This window comes from Dermacentor albipictus, chromosome 1 (genome assembly GCF_038994185.2).
Source record: "Dermacentor albipictus isolate Rhodes 1998 colony chromosome 1, USDA_Dalb.pri_finalv2, whole genome shotgun sequence".
NCBI classification, from domain to species: Eukaryota; Metazoa; Arthropoda; class Arachnida; order Ixodida; family Ixodidae; genus Dermacentor; species Dermacentor albipictus.
The window spans coordinates 319,700,558-319,720,948 of record NC_091821.1 but is presented as its reverse complement, the minus strand read 5'-3'; the positions used below and the strand labels follow the sequence as shown (position 1 = coordinate 319,720,948).

The 20,391-nt window shown below is 45.4% G+C and overlaps 2 protein-coding genes and 1 long non-coding RNA gene across 11 annotated transcripts in view; 1 reads left to right on the top strand and 2 right to left on the bottom strand.

The window, feature by feature from the left end:
- LOC135903540 (uncharacterized) overlaps positions 1–20,391 on the bottom strand; it is a 616,847-nt gene that overhangs the window by 252,500 nt on the left and 343,956 nt on the right. For all 9 annotated transcript variants that reach the window (XR_010564839.2, XR_010564840.2, XR_011512712.1 and 6 more), the window contains exon 5: positions 3,890–3,959. This is a non-coding gene — a long non-coding RNA (uncharacterized lncRNA). The remainder of the gene's footprint in view (positions 1–3,889; positions 3,960–20,391) is intronic.
- Positions 15,307–17,627, top strand: LOC135903515 (uncharacterized). The gene is made up of 5 exons (XM_065433831.2): positions 15,307–15,662; positions 15,788–15,887; positions 16,028–16,206; positions 16,394–16,721; positions 16,794–17,627. The coding sequence occupies exons 1-5, from the start codon at positions 15,362–15,364 to the stop codon at positions 17,488–17,490; spliced, it is 1,605 nt and encodes a 534-aa protein (XP_065289903.1). The 5' UTR covers positions 15,307–15,361; the 3' UTR covers positions 17,491–17,627.
- LOC139057361 (uncharacterized) lies at positions 17,516–19,665 on the bottom strand. Its single transcript, XM_070535399.1, has 3 exons — positions 19,354–19,665; positions 18,179–18,745; positions 17,516–18,054 (listed from the first exon to the last, which is right to left on the bottom strand). Exons 1-3 carry the CDS (start codon positions 19,663–19,665, stop codon positions 17,605–17,607), a joined length of 1,329 nt encoding a protein of 442 aa, XP_070391500.1. The 3' UTR covers positions 17,516–17,604.

Here is a 20,391-nt window from a genome sequence, read left to right as displayed (position 1 = left end):
GACAAGAACGCTTGGCATTGCACAAACCAAGATGTATGCACTGAAAGATGAGCAGGATAATGTCATCAGCAATCTCGAAGATAAAGCAGCGGACGAATTCTATACTGACCTGTACAGCTCCCAGAGCAGCCACGGTACCTCCATTCGTAGTAGTAATTAACAGGTTACAGAGGCTCCTTCTATAACTAGCGATGAAGCTAAAGGGGCTTTGCAAGACATGAAACGGGGAAACGCGGCAGGAGAAGAAAGAATACCAGTCGATTCTATCACAGATTGTGGAGACTTGATGCTTGAAAACTGGCGGCCCTTTATACGAACTATGAACTTCAAGGGTCTCAGAGAACTGGAAGAATGCCAATATTATACTAATCCACAATAAGGGAGGCGTTAAAGAAATGCAAAATAATAGGCCCATTAGCTTACATCTAGTATTATATAAAATATTCACCAAGGCAATCTTCAATATTATAACGGCAACACTGGACGTTAGTCAACCAAGGGAACAGGCTGGCTTCGGGGAAGGATACTCTACAATGAATCACATCCATGTCATTAGTCAGGTTATCGAGAAAACCGCAGAGTACAGTTCAGCTTCTCTATATGGTTTTCATAGATTACGAAAAGGCATTTGATTCAGTAGGGATACCCGCAGTTACACAGACAATCCTCAATGAAGGAGTACAAGATGCTTACGTAAGTATCTTGGAATATATATACAGAGATTCCACACTATACCTTAACTCTCCGTATGAAAAGTAGGAGCACACTTTTAAAGAAAGGGGTCAGACAAGGATACACAATCTCTTCAATGCACTGTGCTTGAAAGAAGTATTCAAGCTATTAAAGTGGCAAGGCTTAGGAGTGAGGATCAGCGGCGAATATCCCAGCAACCTTCGATTTGCCGATAACAATGTTCTTTTCAGCAACAATGCACACGATTGAGTTACAACAAATGATTGAGGACCTTAACATAGAGAGTATATTAGTGAGGTTGAAGATTAATAGGCAGAAGACAAAGATAATGACCAATAGCAGGGCAAGGTTACAAGACTTCAGTATCGCCAGTCAGCCTCTAGAGTCTGTGAAGGAGTACGTTTACCTAGGTGAATTACCCACTGCGCACCCTCATCATGAGCATGAAATTTACAGGAGAATAAAAATAGGACGGAGCGCAAACGGTAGACATTGTCAGATCCTGACTGGAAGCTTGCTATTATTATTGGAAAAAAAAGTGTACAATCAATGCATTCTACCGGTGCGAAGATATGGGGCAGAAACTTGGACACTTAAAAGAAACTCTGAAACAAGTCAAGGACAGCGCAAGGAGCGATGGAATGAAGAATGTTAGGTGTAACGTTAAGAGACAAGGAGAGAGCGGTATGGAACAGACATCAAAAAAAGATAGCGGATATTCTAATTGACATTAAGAAAAAAATGGAGCTGGGCACGTCATGTAATGATTTGGTTAGATAACCAGCGGGCCATTAGGGTTACAGAATGGGCGCCAAAAGAACGGAAGCGCAGTGGAGGACGGCAGAAGACTAGGCTGGATGATGAAATTGAGATATTCGCAGGCGCTAGATGCAATCCGTTGACACAGGAGAAGGGTAATTGGAGATGGCAGGGAGAGGCCTTCGTACTTCAGTGGACATAAAATAGGTTGATGATGATGAAAATATTTACTCTTCGAAGATACCAGAACTAGCAGAAAAAGCATACGTTCAATTTTCATACTACCATGTCAATCTAGTAGTTAAGATTATTGGGAAGAACTCATAATCCAAAAAGACGTTCACCTTTAGAGGAACACCTTGTTAACATCCGTTCACTCACAGCAGTGTAATTCCGGATGAAATCCAGCAGAATTATCCTTCAATAATAGATATCTGCCGATTACCTAGTTACTTAATGCCTAATATTGGCTTTGTTACCTTAAATAAATATGTATGCTCCAGAATTTTAATTATTTTGTTAGTAATTTAATGCCATCAGCGGTAACATCTTGCTTTTATGCAAGATTCTGGATATTCTATATTATTAAGTCGCCCCGTACCATAAACAAAATATTTCTTGTTCCATTCGCTGTGAGAAAAACACTCCCAAAGAAATATTTGTTAGTGTCCCATGTTCTTGAACCGAAAAATTCCCAATCAGTGCTCGAAAGGGTAAAGCCGGCTTAGGCATGCAACCTGCTTTACCATTCAGGTACGGCTCTTCAAACGCTCTTCTGTCTGAAGTGGTGCTTCATTCGCTGCCGCACTTTGTTTCGTGAGCTACCCCCTGAATTTCCCAACTCATTCGTTCATTTATCGCGCACAATGGCACTTATGAAGTTAAGAGGAGCCTCTCCGAAATTGGCGCAGCGCGAAGCCCACCCATCGCATGACTCGTTAAACACTCCAGATAGCACGAGTTAGCCGAGGCTCTTCGCTTTAAATCGTTCCTTTCGGCGTTGTTTATCTCGTGTCTGCGCAGCATCGACAGGCGTTTACTGGTGTTCGCAGTGGAGTCTAAAGGCTTCTAGTCCCACCAGTCTCATTGTTGAGCTCGGCCCAGCTCGAGAGATGCACGCTCGAACGCCCGCCCCCAACGCAGCCCTTCCCCGTGCGCTCTTTCAGCCCCCTGCTACATCCACGCACCGCTTCGCGCCCACTCCGGACCAAACAAATTAAACTTTCTTCTTCCTAATGCGGCCGCCATGGGGTAACGCGAACCGTGGTACAGAGATGAGAGGGACGAATGGCGTGTGTAGGGAAGCCTCCGGAGAGGCCGCCAACGACTGCGCTTCGAAATTCTACAATGGAAGGGCGTCGAAACGGGAGGGTGGCAAAAAGACGCGGCCCCCTCTTGTCACTCGGCTGTTAGGCTGATAGTAGCGTCTCGTCCATTCTCGCCAAAGCGTCGCGCGTGCAGGAAAACATGCGTGAGTGCGGCCTCTGCCATTGAGAATGACAATGGGAGCTTTGCGCAGCTTTGTCCCGGAAATTGCGCCATCGCCGGTCGAGCCTACTTTCTTAGCACTGCGCGCCTTTACCCTTCCCAAATTGGCGTTCCCTTTCGGGCGAATGCTTCACTGGGCCTCTTGGGGTCGAGCTGATTCCTATGCTAGCTGAGGCAGTGTGTCCTTAACCGAGTCACCGCGCCTGGCTATAATTCTGTGCTGCTGACATGTGTACCGGTGCAGTAGCCGCCTATACTCCTTTGTTCGAGAGGAATTCCCCGTTATAGCTCGTTCTTTTTTTTTTGTAACTGGCGCAAAGAAGGCTCCTTTTGAATTCACCTTTCAAGAAACTTGTCCGACCATCGCGCTTTCTCTTACCAAAGATATATTCTGTTAGTTGCAGTTGTCTCCTCATATTCATTCTTTCTTTGTGCAAAAGTGACAAATGAAAGTTCGATTAAGGCGGCAAGTATAAAAAACGCCATATAAAATATTTTGCAGAAGTATGCCCTATGCAATTGAAAAAAATTAAAACAAGGAAGATTCTACGGCAAGTCCGCACGGGCTCTATGAATACTGCAGAATGTAATCGATCTGAATTTTCGGTGGCATAAACAGTCTCCTTAGTGTTTGAAACTCATCTAATCCACAACTGTGACAAGTATAAGAGCGCCAAACATAAAGTAAGACATTCTTGTTTATGTTTGGTTATTACTTTCGGTTGAAGAAATCTCATGTTTTTTTTTATGAACCTTTATTTCCTCAAGGTTGTCGAGTAAAACCCTTGTAAATGCGGCAAACTTCTGGTTCCTTCTTTCGCCTAAGTTGAAATAATTCATGCACGCCACTATGGGCACTTTTGAGGTACGTATATCTGTGCCATGATCCATGAAAAACAAAATTTTTGACACTGACTTCACAAATGTATACCACAGCCGTCATCCTTACTTTGAAAGGTCTCTAGTTGGCCCAGAAACTCCTATCATCCATCGTGGGGCGGAAGGTTGTTGAAGTCATCCTGAAACAGAAAGCGTAATACTTAATGCACTTTGTTCAGGACTTTCTCAAAATTTTTATCACCTCAAAATTCGAATCAACCGTGATCGTATCTTTCTAATTTCAGCTTATCCCAAAAATTATTCCAGGAAAAACTGGAACTGTTAATCGCTATGAAAAATTTTACCGCTAACAAATTACGCGAATTAACAATCCTAATAGAAAATACAATAAAGTTGTAAGCAATGTGCGCACTGCTTCTAAGAAAAGGAAATGGGTGGGAAGGACGGGGGTAGACGATCAGACAGAGTGTGGAGAGATGCAGGAGTCCTCGCACATAGGCTATAATGCAGCGAACAAGGTCACCACTCAATTTATATGCAAAGGGACAATCAAGAGCAACACTTAGAAAAGTTAGAATGTCGAAAATAACAAAACTGGTAAGCTCCAGTTTTGGGATTAAGCAGAGAAAGTAAAAAAAAAACTGTTGCCTGAAAGGCGTCTCGTCATCATGAAAACTTTTTTTACTTATCTTATTCATGGTTAGATGTGGGTGTATACAATTACGCACGGCTATTTGTGCCACATATCTTTCTGAGGGGTAGATTGCTTTTATTGCAAGGTGAAATAATCGGACGTCATACGAGCTGCATTTCAACTTACGTGCAAGGCAAAATAAAATATCATAAAAAACCTAAGTCAGCACCTTTTATCAGGCTACTTTCAACGAGGCATGAAGCATTCTGTTACCAGCTTACTTTATCGAAAAACCGTTCCCCTAACCTGCGTTCTTCCAAGCGTTGCATATTAGGCAAATGAACTCCGTCACATTGCAAAATATTTTACAACCACAAAAGCAAATTAAGGGCTAACTGGCCCGTGCTCAAACCCTTACACCAAAAATGATGTACGTGTATGAGTTATAGACCGATTTAAACCCTAATTCGGTTTTAAGGGCGTAAAATATTTTACAGTGCAGCACAAAGAACGCTCGCTTTACTTAAAACTGCCCTTTCCCTTTTATTTTGCTACATATAATATTATTTAGCGTTGAAAGCAAGCTTATGGACGTGATTCCAAATTGAGGATGGACCTGATTCCAAATTGAGTATCCTGTGTGATGTGAAAATAGCTGAGAGATAAATGAAAACCAAAGAACAATAACCTTGAAAACAAATCCAGGGCAGAACAAGGATATTAACCCTGAGCGGTGTCATAAAGCATTTACGTCCATCTTCGTCAGCTACAAGCTCGCCGCATTGCTACTGCCTTCACGCTTCCTTTCTGAAAATGGGCACCAGACGTCCCTTACAGAGTTTAACATCGTCAAAACAGTGCACCACTCCACAACACCAGTGTGAAATATGTGAACATTTTTGCATCGCCATGTAGCGTCCATGTGGCGCTGACCTGCATGAGGTAGTGCCGCCACACTTACGTTCTTGCGCGTCATTTTCAGGGAAGCACGATGATACTCGGCTAACTTGTACGTTTTCTCCAAAGCAAAATTATTCTAAGCACATGACCAGGGGGACTTGGAACAAGGTTGCTCAGCCCATAGGCTGTTCCCGGTAAATTTTAATACACACTGTGCGTAGTCGATTGTTTATTGCCATGATCGCATTGTCGGGCTTGGCGCTAGGTATATGTGACCGCTTACGCCCAGATTAGCCCGTGTTGCTGTGTTTGGCATTGCAGTATAGGTTTGCTTCGCTGGTTACAGATAAATTATTTCATTCAGAGCGCACAGATATCGACAGCCCAATTAGAGGGGCGAATGACATAATCACAGTAGCAGTACTTCGTTAGAGGGTCCATGGTTTCCATAATGTCGTTGACTGGGCGAGATGAGTTCACAGCGCTGCTGTACGATCAAAAGTCACAGTTCGCATCATAATGATAACCTGCAAGTGACTGAAATCAAAACACGCTGTCACGTCAGCACTTTCACTGTATCGATGTCCTGGCGCAAAATTCCTCTGGATTTGGACAATTTCTTCTATTTACCTATACAATTAATATTATCCCTAGATCTAGGAACATTTCCCTAGAGTTAACAGCACTCGTGTGCATCCACCTGAACTGGCGGTTGCACTTCAGCGTAGCTTGTCAACATTATAGTGCCAAAGCATAAACTTTGCCTGACAACAACGTTGTAAGCTGTATGGTGCAAAAACGTCGCATGGGATTACACGTCGCATAAGATGAACATAAAGACAAACCTGTAAAATGCTGGACGCTGTCACAACACCCCGCGCTCTTCGAAAAAAAAGAATCAGTTGTGAGTCGGCGCCAGCGTCGTGTTTCTTAGCATTATTTATCCTTTCGTGCGATGGTGTTAGTTTCTTAAGATGTACAGACGCGGACAGAATAAAATGGAGCACGGGATCTCCGAAAACGTTCGATTCCCGAGCAGCCTGTAGCAGAAACCAGTAAAACTGCCCACGGCAACGTTGTTAGCATATTCTAGTTGAGGTCCAAAATGCAAATACCAGATTGCGTTGTGAGGTTGCGGAGATATTCAGCTTTTTCTTAGATTTCATTGTCCGTAATATTCTGTCCGCGACTGTACCAAATGGCCCAGCTCGCGATCCTTCTGTGAGTTAGTCAGGAATGCTACGAGAATGCATGATACGCTCGCATGCTAGCTTTCGCTGGTGTGCTATCTTATGCTTGTGTGCTAGCTTATGCTGGCGTGATAGCCTTGCACATTTTACCGCTGCCACGCCGCGGCGATGGCTTCGTCACTAGGCACAAAAGATGTAACGCCGAAATTTCTTTTTTAATTTTTCATAGTTATTGCATTGTGATGACCATCACTTTTATCACATGCGAGCACAATTCTACGGCGTCCTGTAAGATGTGAGAAATTTCTCGACGAAGATAAAAATAGCATTTCCATCTGGAAGAAGGCTGCTGAACCTAAATTGCTAGTAGCGTGTTAATCTGAGCTGGTTGGTACATTACAGAACTTGAAGGAAACAGAGCTATAAAACAAGATGGAGTTTTTCTCTCCTCGTCGCCTCCCCTTTTAGCGCTGTTCTTTTAGCGCTGTTTCTTTCAAGTTCCGTCCATCGTAAATATATTTACTGAAGCGCCAAGAGTAGGAGAGAGAGATAAATGAGATGCGAATGGCAGGGAAGTTAACTGGAAGATAGATATCCAGCCTGCTACCATGCATTGGGGAAGGAAGGGGTAAGGGGAAGAAGATAAAGAAAAAATCACTCACAAAAAAAAGAGAGGGAGATGAAAGAGAATGGTTGCTTGGTACAACTGGTATTTTGTTTTCATAAAGTAAGTGGCCATTTAGGAGAGAGGTTTATGAAAGAGAAAAATAACATCCACCTCTCTTGTAGCATGAACGAAGAAAACTCAGATCAGGACGAATTTTTCTTCAACAGCGAGAGTTTCTTTCTGAAAAACTCCTTTCGGTTTTCCTTGTTGCTTCGCGCGGCAGGACAGGGGGATGTGATTTTTCCTTCACATAAACTTTCCTCCATCTTGCGGGCTTCCGCAGAACAGATGTGCCACAGGAGAGACGTGTTCCGGCTTCTGCTCAATTCACCTGCGATACGCTGAGCGGGAATAGCGAACCAAGCGTGTGAAATAGCATAGCTACGGATATTCGATGGCGCACAGTGCATGTCGCCCCGGTTTAAATGCGATCTTGTCAGAAGTCGTCTTTTTTTACCGTGTTCTGTGTACAGATGTCTTGTGTTACTGCATGTAATGTGAAGGATTTCGGACCCTATCGCATTTGATAAATGGCCCTCGGGCGGAACAATCACTCGCAACTTTTGGAAGGCTAGGTCCACCTGCTGCGAGTAACACTTCTCCTGCCCCTCTTCGTCAGTATGATCATGCTCAGAAAGAGGTGACATGTAGACCTTTTCATCCAAAAGGCCACGCCTATGGCGCACTTTTCAATTCAATCTCGAACGCCGCAGCTACCACCAGACGTCGCGGGTGTACTGCAATGTCTCACATTCGAAAACCCACAAACTAATCTCATTCTGTCTGTAAGTCGGGGCCATAGTAAAGATAACGTTGCAACAATTCCACCCAGATTAAGAAGATAAACTAGTCAATAGACGGATGAGCATACAAATTAATAAAGCGCTAACCACCGTGAATTGATGCATGAGGAAATTTTCAGTTGCATGACCTACATGCTACCACATTAAATATCGAAAAGTGCCTTTGATGAAGGACAGAGCAATTTAGGAAGACTAATGCGCTAGGTCAACGCCGCCTAACGCACGAGGAGTTCCATTTGCACGGACTGAGATAAAGACGGCCGTTTTCTGGCGTTCTTGTTTAGTGACATTTGCAGATTCAAGCGGCGTTGAAGCTCACCGCCTCCAGTCATGGCGGTCGGAGGAAGAGTCCGCGGTCCGGTGCAATAATTTCGGTAAGAGGATGCTGCACGCCAACACCAGGCCACAAATGCGTCTCCATAAACGGTGCTCCAGGCGCGCAGCACTCCAACCCTCGAGCACGCGTTGACGACGCGCGAACGATGCTTTCATTCCACTCCACTCTCCGCGCAAGTAAAGCGAGGAGAACCGCGCAAAACTCGAAGAGGGGCGCGTGTGGAAAGCGATAATTCGGGCTGTCAACTCGTGCCGCACGCGTTGTATAACGACGCCGCTGCACGCCGACTCTGCGATACACAGTCCAAGAGAACCGCCCTAAAGATGCGATGAAACTGCGCTACCCTATCGCCAGCGCCCTGAAGGCACGCTCCCGTTAGAAGCGCGGTCCCGGCGGGCGTATAGGGCACTGCGGACGCGCTAGCAGTGGGTGCACGCGCACAGCTTCGTCCTGCAGGCGTCATTTGCATGATGGAAAACCCAACGATGTGCGAAGAATCACCTCGGTGCTACCGCGGTTTCGTACAGGCCTTACCGAAGCGCATCACTTGTGGTGCGCGGATTTCAGAGCAAGGATACATACATACATACATACATACATACATACATACATACATACATACATACATACATACATACATACATACATACATACATACATACATACATACATACATTAGAGAGAGAGAGAGTAGCACCGAAACCCGCAATGATTTTAATGACAGATTTGCTGTTACACAGGAAATAAGATATTTTCGGTGTTGTCCCGAAAATTTAAATGAAGCTAAATGAAGAATAAATGAAGCTTAAATAAAGAAAGCACAGATTTCTAGAAATACTGGTACTTTTTTAGTAGTTGAGGACAGCAGGAATGCACGAGACGTTTTCCGCTGCATTTAATTTCATTTTCATTACACATCACACAAGAAATTATAAGTAGGATGGCGTTCAATTTGGAAATGGCTCGGTGTCACCCAAAGTTTGCAAGGTTCATTTAATCTATCAGAATGGGTTCATGAAAAGAGACAACGTGTAGGGTCTCTAAGTCTCTCTGTGCGTAATGTTTATCAAGATTATTGATAACTATATATTTGGCATTACAAAGACATGTAATGTAACACACCTGTGCTAATATTAGCGGGAACAAATTAATGCAAGCGCAATCTTCCGCTGATAATAAAATCTTCACAGAGGTCATTCAAGTCTGCAGATGTTCATATCATAACCATTATAAAGTTTTAAAGAATACCCGTGGGATGACCGGTATATCTGCTTGCTTTGCAGAAGTATGTTGCATATTGACACCCGTACACACGAGAAAGCGAGGGCACGAATAATAGAAAGTACTTTCGCCGATGCGGCGTTCGAACCCAGCAGGCGAGCGTTCACCGCGGTCTGCCTGGATGGTAGAGGAAACGCCGCGAATTCGCGTCTGCATATACAACGGATCCGAAGACGGCCAAACAGGTAGACATCGCCGTAGCAGTTCTGCATGGTAAGAGAACGAGAATACACAGTGACTCGAGGGCGGCAGTGAGAGCTTTTGCCAAGGGCACTGTTTCCAGACAGGCCCTGGCGATCCACCGCGGCAAGGAAGGTAACCCGCACACGATCATTTCGCACACACATGGGAGAAATTGATGGACATGGATGGAAACGGATCGGGTTTAATGTGCCAAAACCACTTTCTGTTTATGAGACACGCCATAGTGTGGGACTCTGGAAATTTCGACCACCTGGGGTTCTTTAACGTGCACCTAAATCTAAGTACATGGGTGTTTTCACATTTCGACCCCATCGAAATGCGGCCGCCGTGGCCGGGATTCGATTCCACGACCGCGTGCTCAGCAGCCCAACACTATAGCCACTGAGCAACCACGGCGGGTCCTTAATTACGCACACGCTTCTTGCCAACTTCTTAAAGTGGCAATGTCAAGAGATCTACCCTTACAGTACTTTTGTAAACTTTGACGGTGTTAAATCAAGTGCCCTTAATTTGTATATGTCAACATCCATTCCGTTAGTGTATGTCCCGTTCCGCTAACTATTAAGAAACGTAACCTTGTTTTCTATACCTTCGTATACGTCTTATGTACTCGTTATCTATTTCATTCTTTTCTAGTGCTTCCACTTATGAAGATACATATTGTATATTCCCCCCTCTCCACAATTCTCGTGCTGGAGCCTGTGAGGCTTTTGAATAAAAAAAAACAAGAACAGAAGTATGTGCCCCAGAGCATGCGGCAAGCGAGGAAACAATTCTCAGCTTTTGCAGGCACTGGCACGCCATGCTTCTCGTCTCGGAGTGCACGTGGAGACTTCGCGGCAGTACCACTAGATTGCGCAGCGTGTACAGAAAGAAGCGTGCCAGAGGAGCCCGGTTACCGATGAAGCGTTTCTGAGCGTTCGCACGCGCCGGCACGCCACGCATTTCGGATGCCATGCGCAGGCTTTGCGGAGGCGGCACTAAATGGTGCCGCGTGCTCTTATGGAAGCGCAAAAGAGAAGTCCCGCTGCAGTACTCGCCTCGTACATACGTCGTTTCGACGGTGACAGCACGTTGTGTCGCTATATTGAATAAATGCTAACGAATTACCATCGACAATCATCGTGAGATGGGTTCTGCCGCAATATTTTTTTCCCTCTGCAGCCAGTACTTGTTCGACCTAATAAAGCGCTAGTCAACTGTGATGCGCGTTTATTGACCTGATTCCACTCTTCCCTATTGCAACATCCAGTATCCAGTGCCCAGTGCCATGCCAGATTATGAGCCAAGTGTCACGCGCTGGATGCTGGGGCGCCGGACAGGCGCGGTGTACTGGAAGACGCTGGGTACTGGTGCAAAAAGCAGCTCTTAGCGTGAAATGCGCGTTGCCTGGCAACCGCTTATATTTTGTTTAATACAGAAAGCCACAGAGAGCGTCTTAGTGTAATAGAAAAAAAAAAGTGTTAACGCCAAATTCGAACGTTTGACCTAGAGATTCGAAGACCGTTACTATACGGTACTATACGACTACGCCGCGCGCCTTTTATTTTTTTCTTTATTACATATGTAATCAGGCTAGTCAACAAAATAAGAAAAACAAAACGCTAGAGAAATTTAAGGCGACTAAAAACACATTCAAAAGTGAGGCAAACACGTGCAAGCGTCCAATAAAGTCTTCCAGTGCGGCGCTGCTTCTTGTGCAGCATATAAACTACGAACGCAGGCAACACATCCTTGAATAAACTACCGAGTGCTTCGCGGTGGTTCAGCGTGCTTGTCACACATTTTACTGCGGAAAAGGCTATAGAGGCCAAGTAACATGAACATGTCATATGGTGGGTCACAGAGGTCTCTAAAAGGTAGGAAACGAATTGTGTATGGTTTGACAACTAAATCCTTTTTAACTGTTCTATGGAGAATGTAGCAGCAGAACACGCTATCCCCAAAATCTGCAAAACAATGATCAATCGTTTCAGCATGTGGACACAAACGGCAGTTTGTCTATTACTAGCCAGGTTTTGCGAGGAAGGGTTCTCGAATGTAACTTAAAGAAAAAAGTTCTGACCCCTGGAGGAATGACCATTCAACGGACACGCTTAAGTACGGCTAGGTAATGACATTCCACATAAGCCGCACGATAATGGGGAACAGGAAATAATCTGTCTATGAATGCAGCGGAAATTTCTTTGCGGGAGGCCGTGACAATATAGTCCATACTAAAGTGAGCCTTAAGAAAGTGAAATTCTTCGACAACCTCCTCAAGAAGCCCAAGAAGCCCGTATAGGGCATCTCCAACAGATTACGACACAACTATTTCAGAAGGTAGTTGATTCATCGAAGTTGTAACATCTCTCTTAGAAATGGACTGTTTACATCACGAAAGAAGAATGACCGGGAGACAAGTCGCCTAGCTTGCTGGTTGTTCCATCTTTTTTGGAGCCGCCTTAGTTTTCAAGTCTACGAGTCGCTCGGATGCTTTGTATTATAGACATTGCAAAGGTGCCTATTCGTGGTAGAAGAAAGGTCTAAGCGTAGTGAATGTAACAGTGAGCGAAATTATTGGAAGGTGTCCTGCGATAACGTATTTTTATCAGCTCTCCGTTTGCTTTATCTTTGTTGTTGTTTCCTAGATGATGACATCGCATATTTCCTCGCGCATGTGTGTTTGTGTGCCCGTCCCATACAAAAATGCTTCCTTACTTTCTTTAGAACTTTTATCAACATCCTATCAACTTTAGTAACATCCTATTGACTTTTACTTTTTAGTAACGTTTGTCAAAAGAAAGTTGGTTACTTCTTTTCTAACTTCAGTATGTAAAAAGAAAGTTACTAGGAAGTTAAGACACACTATTTTAACTTTTTAGAAACACGATTCAATAAGAAGGTAATAACAATAATTATGTTCTTAAAGTACATAACCCAAGTTACAAAACATGCATGAATATTATTCAATAAGGTTATAATTATTCAGTGAACATGGCTGGTGCAAGACAGTGTTGTTTCATGGACAGGTGTAACTTTCCACAATTTGCAATCAACTTTCTAGCAACATTGGTTACTACAAAGTTGTTAAAAATGATTTAGTGAAAAATGAACATATAACAGCATCTGAACTATAAATGAATATGCAAAGACTGGCTGCAAAAAAAAAATGTTTTTTTGCACAGTAACTGTTTTCCTAATTTTTAATCAACTTCCTAGTAACAGATGATAGTAGAATGCTCATAGAAAAAAATTGCTTCTAATACCGGACGCTAAGAGGAAATATGGTCTCACCAATTCAACATGTGGGCACATATTCTCGAAAACACGACAGCTAGTGCCATGGGAAGCGTGTATATGAGCGGTGATCATGAACTTGTGCTCAGTAGGTGTCAAAGAAGCCCGTAGGCCATGCACATCGCACTAGACGGAGCTGCACGGACGGCGCGCTGATCGGCTCGTGTTCGCCAACAAGCGGGAAACACACGGTCCGATTCGGTGTCCGATCCGGCGTCCGACGCGCCGAAACTGCAGCCCGAATCGAGGTGTTTTGCCGTGCCGAAGCGCCGGATCGGACGCCCGACGTGCGACAAACCGGGCAGATTTTCATCGTTCGACGTGTCCGACAACTGCACCGTCGTCTGGCCGCAGCCATTGGCAGCGCGGCTGGCATGTGACGTTCTCTGACGTTCCCTCCACGGAGGCGGTGCTGGCTTTCCGGTTTCTCGCAGTTATTCTTTTTCCTTGCCTGCTGCAGTTTGTTTCTGACATGAAATAGTTACCAGTTCAGTAAAATTATCTCGAACGTGTGCCTGTTACGCAAACCAGCGCTTTGTACACTAGCACTAAGCTACTGGTGAGATCGGGAGCCGCGACGCGAGGGCATTTCGCGAGCAGACATCACACACCGACCGTCTGAGCGAGGCCGCTCGCTTTGCTTGCACGTTTGCCCTTCGCAACGACTGCGTCGAGTAAACCAATTGTATTTAATTACGGCCGACCTAAGTGTACAGTGTTCATTGTTTTGGCAAAAATAAGCAATCTTCGACGAGCTCGGACTGGATCGCAAGCGCCGTCGGCTGCAGCGTCCGCCTAGCTATGCCTACCGGCCCTATCGCTGGCTTTAGCGGAGCCGTCAGTGGACAACGCGCCGTCGTGAAGTGTTCTGTCACTCACAGGGGCATAATTTTATCGACAGCCTTCGCGTAAAGCGAAGCAGTGTTGTGCAGAGTTGTTTATATTGCGTTTCTCGACGTGGATATGAACTCAAGCTGGGGAGTTGGATGTGGGCGGAGCTTACGCGCCGCTCATGCCGTAGCATGCAGCGCCGCACGTCGGATCGGACACCGAATCGTACCGCGTGCGTCTGTATAGCTCGCCCATGGTTCGGCTGAAGTCCTCATATACACTTTATAAATAAGGAAGCCTACCTAGGCACTGTAAACCCAATGATTGGGGCCTAAATGCCTCTCCGCCTCCTACTACGGCTTCCTTTGAGTGAGAGTCTGATCTCGAAGGCCGTGCTTTTGCAACCTGCATGCACCTGAAGCAATTGCGAATCTTGAAGGCAACATCCGCTTAGTTTTTATTATATATACATTTCCTTAAACTTCGTATCACAAAGTACAAAGTACACACTTCTGGACCAAATAAATTCATTAAAAGACTCTATCAAATGTTATTAGGAAAAAACACGCAGTTTTTTCATTTAAGATACATTTTTCTAAAAAACCGCAGAGTGGCGCTACTGTAGTATTTGTTTGGTCGACACACCACGTTGGTCGTCGTGAGTGCTCCCTGCAGTAAGGTGGTATTTGAGGTAAATTTTAGAAGTGCCTAGACAAAACGTGCTCCTTGTTCTGTGCAGTGACCATCCCAAACCCTCCGGACTCGTGTAACGCCATTAGTTCGCCGTGTGTTTCGAGCGATCCACCAGTGTCGTCAGTGAGTGCCCTAGTACAGCTCCCGTCCGAGCTGCCTTTGTTCCGCCGAGCTGGCTGCCCGCGCTCTCGTGAAAAGTCTGGTACTGGGGCTTGGAATTGTAGTGTTTGGAAGACTGTTGAAGGTTGTGCTTTAGTGGAGCTGGAGTTCATCGGCAGTTCTACAGTGCTTGCGCCAGAGAAACGTCGGTGCTTCTGTACCTGTTAGACGAAGGAGCGTTTGCCAAGTCTTGAAAGGTAAGCAAGTTTGGCGCTTCCGCGCATTCTTGAAGCTTATGATTTACGTAATGAGCGTTGTGTAACTAGCTAGAGCAAAGCGCTTTCCTATCGTATGTTAGCCATGTTGCTGTGCACATTTAGCAAGCAATTTCACGAAAGCTTCCTCTGATGTTACAGCGTACTTGCATTCTGCTACCCGCCTTGATTGCTATGCCTGAATGGGCACACAATTATGAAAACACATTGAAAGTTTGTGTTCGTTCGGCAGTGCGTAATAATTTGAAGACTGCGATTTTGTAGCAATACTTACCCCTCGATTCTATAGGAGGTATTCACTGAGCGCGGCCCGCCAGGCGGCGCCGGCGAGTGCCTCATCTGGCCGCCATAGCCGTGGTCGTTCGGCGATCCGGCATAACACGGTTTGATGTTCGGCGGCCGCTGTTTGGTGCTTGTGGACGTGTTTTTTCTTTCAACTGTACTTTTTCCTGGCGCTATGGTGAACTGCGCGGTGTATGGGTGCAGTGCCCACTCGCGGAAAAGTGCGAAGGACGAAAATGTGGCGGAGGTTGGTTTTTTTCACATTCCAAAAGTGATCGCGCATCAGTGCGCACGGACAAATGAAGTGTCAACACGGAGGAGAGCGGAATGGTTTTCTCGTATTAACCGCAAGGATATGGACCGCAGTGCGAACCACTACAGAGTCTGTGGGAAGCATTTCATTTCAGGTAAGTCCTAAATGTTCGCAGATCTCAGTACCACGCTTGTTGGCGACCGCGGTACGTGATCGTAAACAACTGCTGGCCGGTTGGGCGATAGCTCTCAGCGATTTAACTGCTCGTACTTCACGCAGGTCGACCAGCATACCTAATGGATGAGTCCAATCCGGACTGGGCGCCCTCGCTTCATCTTGGGCACGGGAAAGAAATGAACGGCAACGCCTCATCATCTCGGTACGACCGCCCGCGGTTATGACTTGTTCGCCCTTTTAAAATGCTGCTGGTGACTTCTCACAAGCTTTTGACATCTCCACTTTAAAGGAGTTTGATGATTTTGTATTTCTCAAGTAGCTGAATGCAGGGTTCCCTTCTAGGCACACGAGGAAAAGGCGCCGAGCGGAGCGATCGGGAAGTCCCCGAAAGCAACTGCATGAGAATGCACACGAAGGAAGCAGTGCTGTACCGGATTCACCAGTGACCTCCGAAGACGATGAACCGCTTTTTGATGATCCTGATATCCAGGAGACTCCTGATCAAGAATGCACTGATGGAGGTACATATTCGCATGGAGTTAAGGTTGCTACTGTTTTTGATTTTATGCTTATGTTTAATGTACTGTAACAGTGCTCATATGGCTTTGAATTAAAGTGCAAACATTTCTTGAACTATCGTGCTAGACTGATCTCTTTTTGACTAAGCATTGATAGGCAGGTTACGCACTGTTTGCTGCATCTTTTCAGGGAAGGCTGACTTTTCACATGTTACTGACTTGACAATGGAGCAAATTGAGCATCTTGAGAACGAGAATCGGCACCTGCTCTCAGAGGTCGGAGAAGTGCGAAACAAACTGAACAAGCAAATGCTGACTGAAGAGTGCCTGAGAGAAAACGAAGACATGTTGCAGTTTTACACAGGATTGTCAAATTTCAGTCTTTTGATGGCCCTTCTTGAAGTGCTGAAGGAAGGAATGGCACGTACAAACCGAAACAGTCTAACCTTCTTCCAGGAGATGCTCATATTCCTCATCCGCCTTCGCTTGAATGTGCCATTGCAGGACTTGGCATACAGGTACTCGCTTTTGTGCATTGGCTTGATAAGTGTTGCATTAATTGTGTTTACAATATCTGTTGTCACCTGCAGGTTCAATGTATCCCAGTCAACTGTGTCTAGGGTTGTCAACAAGTGGATTGATGTGGCCTTTGTCCGCCTCTCCCGTGCTGTGAAGTGGCCAGAACCTGAAGAGTTGCAGCGAACAATGCCTATGGCATTTCGGCAGTGCTTCGGGACACGACTAGCTGTAATACTCGACTGTTTTGAGTTGTTTATAGAGCGACCTTCGTCTTTCCTGCCTAGATTGCACACATGGTCAAACTATAAGCATCACAATACAGTCAAGTATCTAATCGGCATCGCTCCACAGGGCGTTATTACATTTATTTCTCGTGGGTGGGGTGGACGCTCGAGTGACAAGGTCATTACAGAGAAGTGTGGCGTGCTGAATAATCTCCAGCCTGGGGACTATGTTTTGGCAGATAGAGGCTTCACTATTGGCGACAGTGTTGGACTTCATTGTGCAAAGCTTGCAATTCCTGCCTTCACCAAAGGCAAGCCCCAACTTTCAGCCTGTGAAGTAGAAAAGACGCGAAAGCTTGCAAATGTCCGGATTCATGTTGAGAGAGTGATTGGACTGCTCCGCAATAAATACCGAATACTCAAGTACACGCTTCCTGTGGAGATGCTTGCATCAGAAGAGACTGGACCCACTGTGCTCGACAAGATAGTCTTTGTTTGTTCGGCACTATGCAATTTGAGTAACTCCACTGTTCCATTCGGTTGACCCCAGAGATAGACAAAGCAGATGATTCAGCTTTTGCAAATGTTTATTGCTTAAAACAACTCTTGTGAGGAAAAATAAAGAACAGTTCTGTACATGAAACATGCTGTTATACAGTTACACAACAGTTATACAGGAGCTCTCTTGTGTAGCAAGCACCCGTGCATGATCGTCTCTGCCGTTAAATGGACATTTTATTTCTAGGACTCCTTTTTTGCAGCAGGTGCAACTTATAATGCCATCAGGAGAGGTAGCCAGAAATGGCAGCTCAGTGGAGATTTGAAGACCAGAATCCTTGCAGACAAAATTCATATGTACGTCCTGTGACACAGCCTTGTAGGCATCTCTCGCCTTTGCTTCATGTTCTTTTCCCCAAGCAGTCTGTGGTGACCAAAACTGTGTACTTTCAGGATAACAAATTTTTCTGAGAAGTGACATTGCAGGATCACTCAACGATGTTCGGCATACTGCCTTTGCAATAGATGCAGTGATGCGGCCAGTCCTGAATGCAAACCATTTTGTGCATTTTGCCTGCTCCCTTGTACTTTCCTCGATGAGCTCTGCAACCTGCACCATACAACAAATTATTACAGGTTATGCACACTCATTTGCTTTTTTTCTATTATTCTTTATTAACCAAGCATGAAATGCTAGATAGCAAATAGAAGTACTATGAATAGTCATACTTTACCTGTGGCTCAACTGTGAGACTTTCAGCCAGCTGGGAGCATCGCTCCATTACGGAACTCCATGTGGTGGGTTGATCATTTTGCAGCATGTTGGTCAGGATGGCACTTGGAAATTTCGTCGCAGCAGGGATGAAGTGATGAGCATATTTTGGTTCCAGGGATAACAGTGCTGGTCTGCTCCCACTTTGGTGGCACGCTGATAAAAATTCTGACCACTTTTCATCTGTGGTAGGTTGCACATTCACCCGGCGCAGTTTCCCGCGACATGGTGTTTCACCGTCCATTACTCTCTTCTTCATCTTTGAGGATGAAAAGCTCACACTTGATACAGGCTTTGCTTCAAGGGACCGTAGAGGTGGCGGCAGCCATGCATTTTCTCTATCGGTGCAGGCTTGTCCATCCCGTCTCTGCACGACAGCCTGTATGTAGAACAGGATAGCGCCAATGTGGGAACAGGCTTCTCCTAAGCCTGCCTTGCATGTGCAGTGCGCAGCTTGCACCAGCCCATCTTCTTTCACAAGGAGCCAGGGGTGCAGTGGTTTCTCACTCAGTGACTGGGAGTGTAGAACCTGCATTAAAGTGAGAATAAGCTGGTGAGAAAACAACAGTTATGAAAGCTTTTCCTTAAGGATTGTTACCTCAGAGCTCGTTCAGGAAAAAAACATGTTTGCGCGCAAACATCGCAGTTGTGCCGCAGCAGCCAGAACTAGGCTGTTTGCCAATGAGCATTAGCAAACCCACAGTACACACGCATGCATCAGGAATGCTAAAACGAACATGTTGGCATAATGCATGAATATTAGCGTCTCGGCATTTAGAGCTTATTCTTAGAGATTGCTCGTTTTGCGATCGAACAATCGACACATTTACGCCGCTGCCTATCCTCAGTCAAAAGTCGCTTGTGTAACGAGAAAATTGAAAAAAAAAAACTACATCAGTTCTCGACAATGCGCGATCGCTGCGGTACACAGCGAGCTTAAATCAGCGAAGAAATGCGAAGAGATTGCACATTTTTGATCGAACAGTGCGCACATTTGCGCTGCTGCCGATGACGCTACGCAGAGTAATGAAATCGTTCTGATAACGCGACGATTTCGAAACACATCAGCGCTCGACATCACGCCACCACTTCAATACATAACACTTCACGGTGTTACAAGAAAACAAATGAGCTTACCCTGCCAACGATGACCACTCGGCTGTCGGCGAGAGCTTTGAGACGCGGTTCCTGCACCCAACCGCTGGTCAGATAATTGTGAGCTTCCAGAGCCTTGTACGATTTCAGCTGCTCTCGAGTTATGAAGCTCGTTGCATGGACGAGGTAATCCTTAATGTCTGTGAAATCCACACGTGGCAAAAGGTTAACGTCGCACTTCACTTCTGCTTCGTTCAAGTCAAGGGGGTCAACACCGCCGCACAGGCGCACCTTTTCTTCATAGCGCGACTTTTCAGGCTCTTTCAGTCCACGTGCGTACGCGCTTAACCGCATACTGAGCGAACCACGATGGAAGCAAATCTTCCGAACACCTCAATTCGCCGTCCACTGGCAAAAAACGATCAAAACAGCACGCACAGCCTAGCGCACTGGTGCTAGTCGTACTGCGGCTCCCGCGCTTTCGACCACGAGTATGGCGACCGCCGCGCCGGGCGCTAGCGCCCCTTGCGGATGACGTCACATGAATACCTCCTATATCATTCTTCTCGCCCACCGCTAACGGCCGGCAGCTGCAGTACGTAGCACGGGCCGGGGCGTCGGTCAGCTTACTAACGAATAGCGCAAAGGAATACCATCGCTACAAAATCGCGGTCTTTAAATTATTACGCAAATTTTGTGCACAATGAGATGTTATAAACACACCTTGCATGTACATGAAATAAAGGTTTACAACAGAGATGACATATATGCATGGGCACATATATGTGTCAATAAAATACTCGAGCCTCTTTCTGCCTACAGAAAAAGAAGTTATGTCTTCTCGAGGGCATGGCTGCTTGTAATAATGAACCTCTAAGGGAAGGTTTTCTCTAATCCCTATTTTTGATATCTGAATGCTTATGTGGCATGTACAAACTGCTTGCATCCATTTCTCATTGGGATGAGCTGTCTGAAATTTAATTTTCAGTAATAATTGCAATAATTAACTACTTTCACCTGTCTTCTAATGACTAAAGTTCTATGCTTCTACCTTGACAAACCTTTTGTGAAATTAGTTTG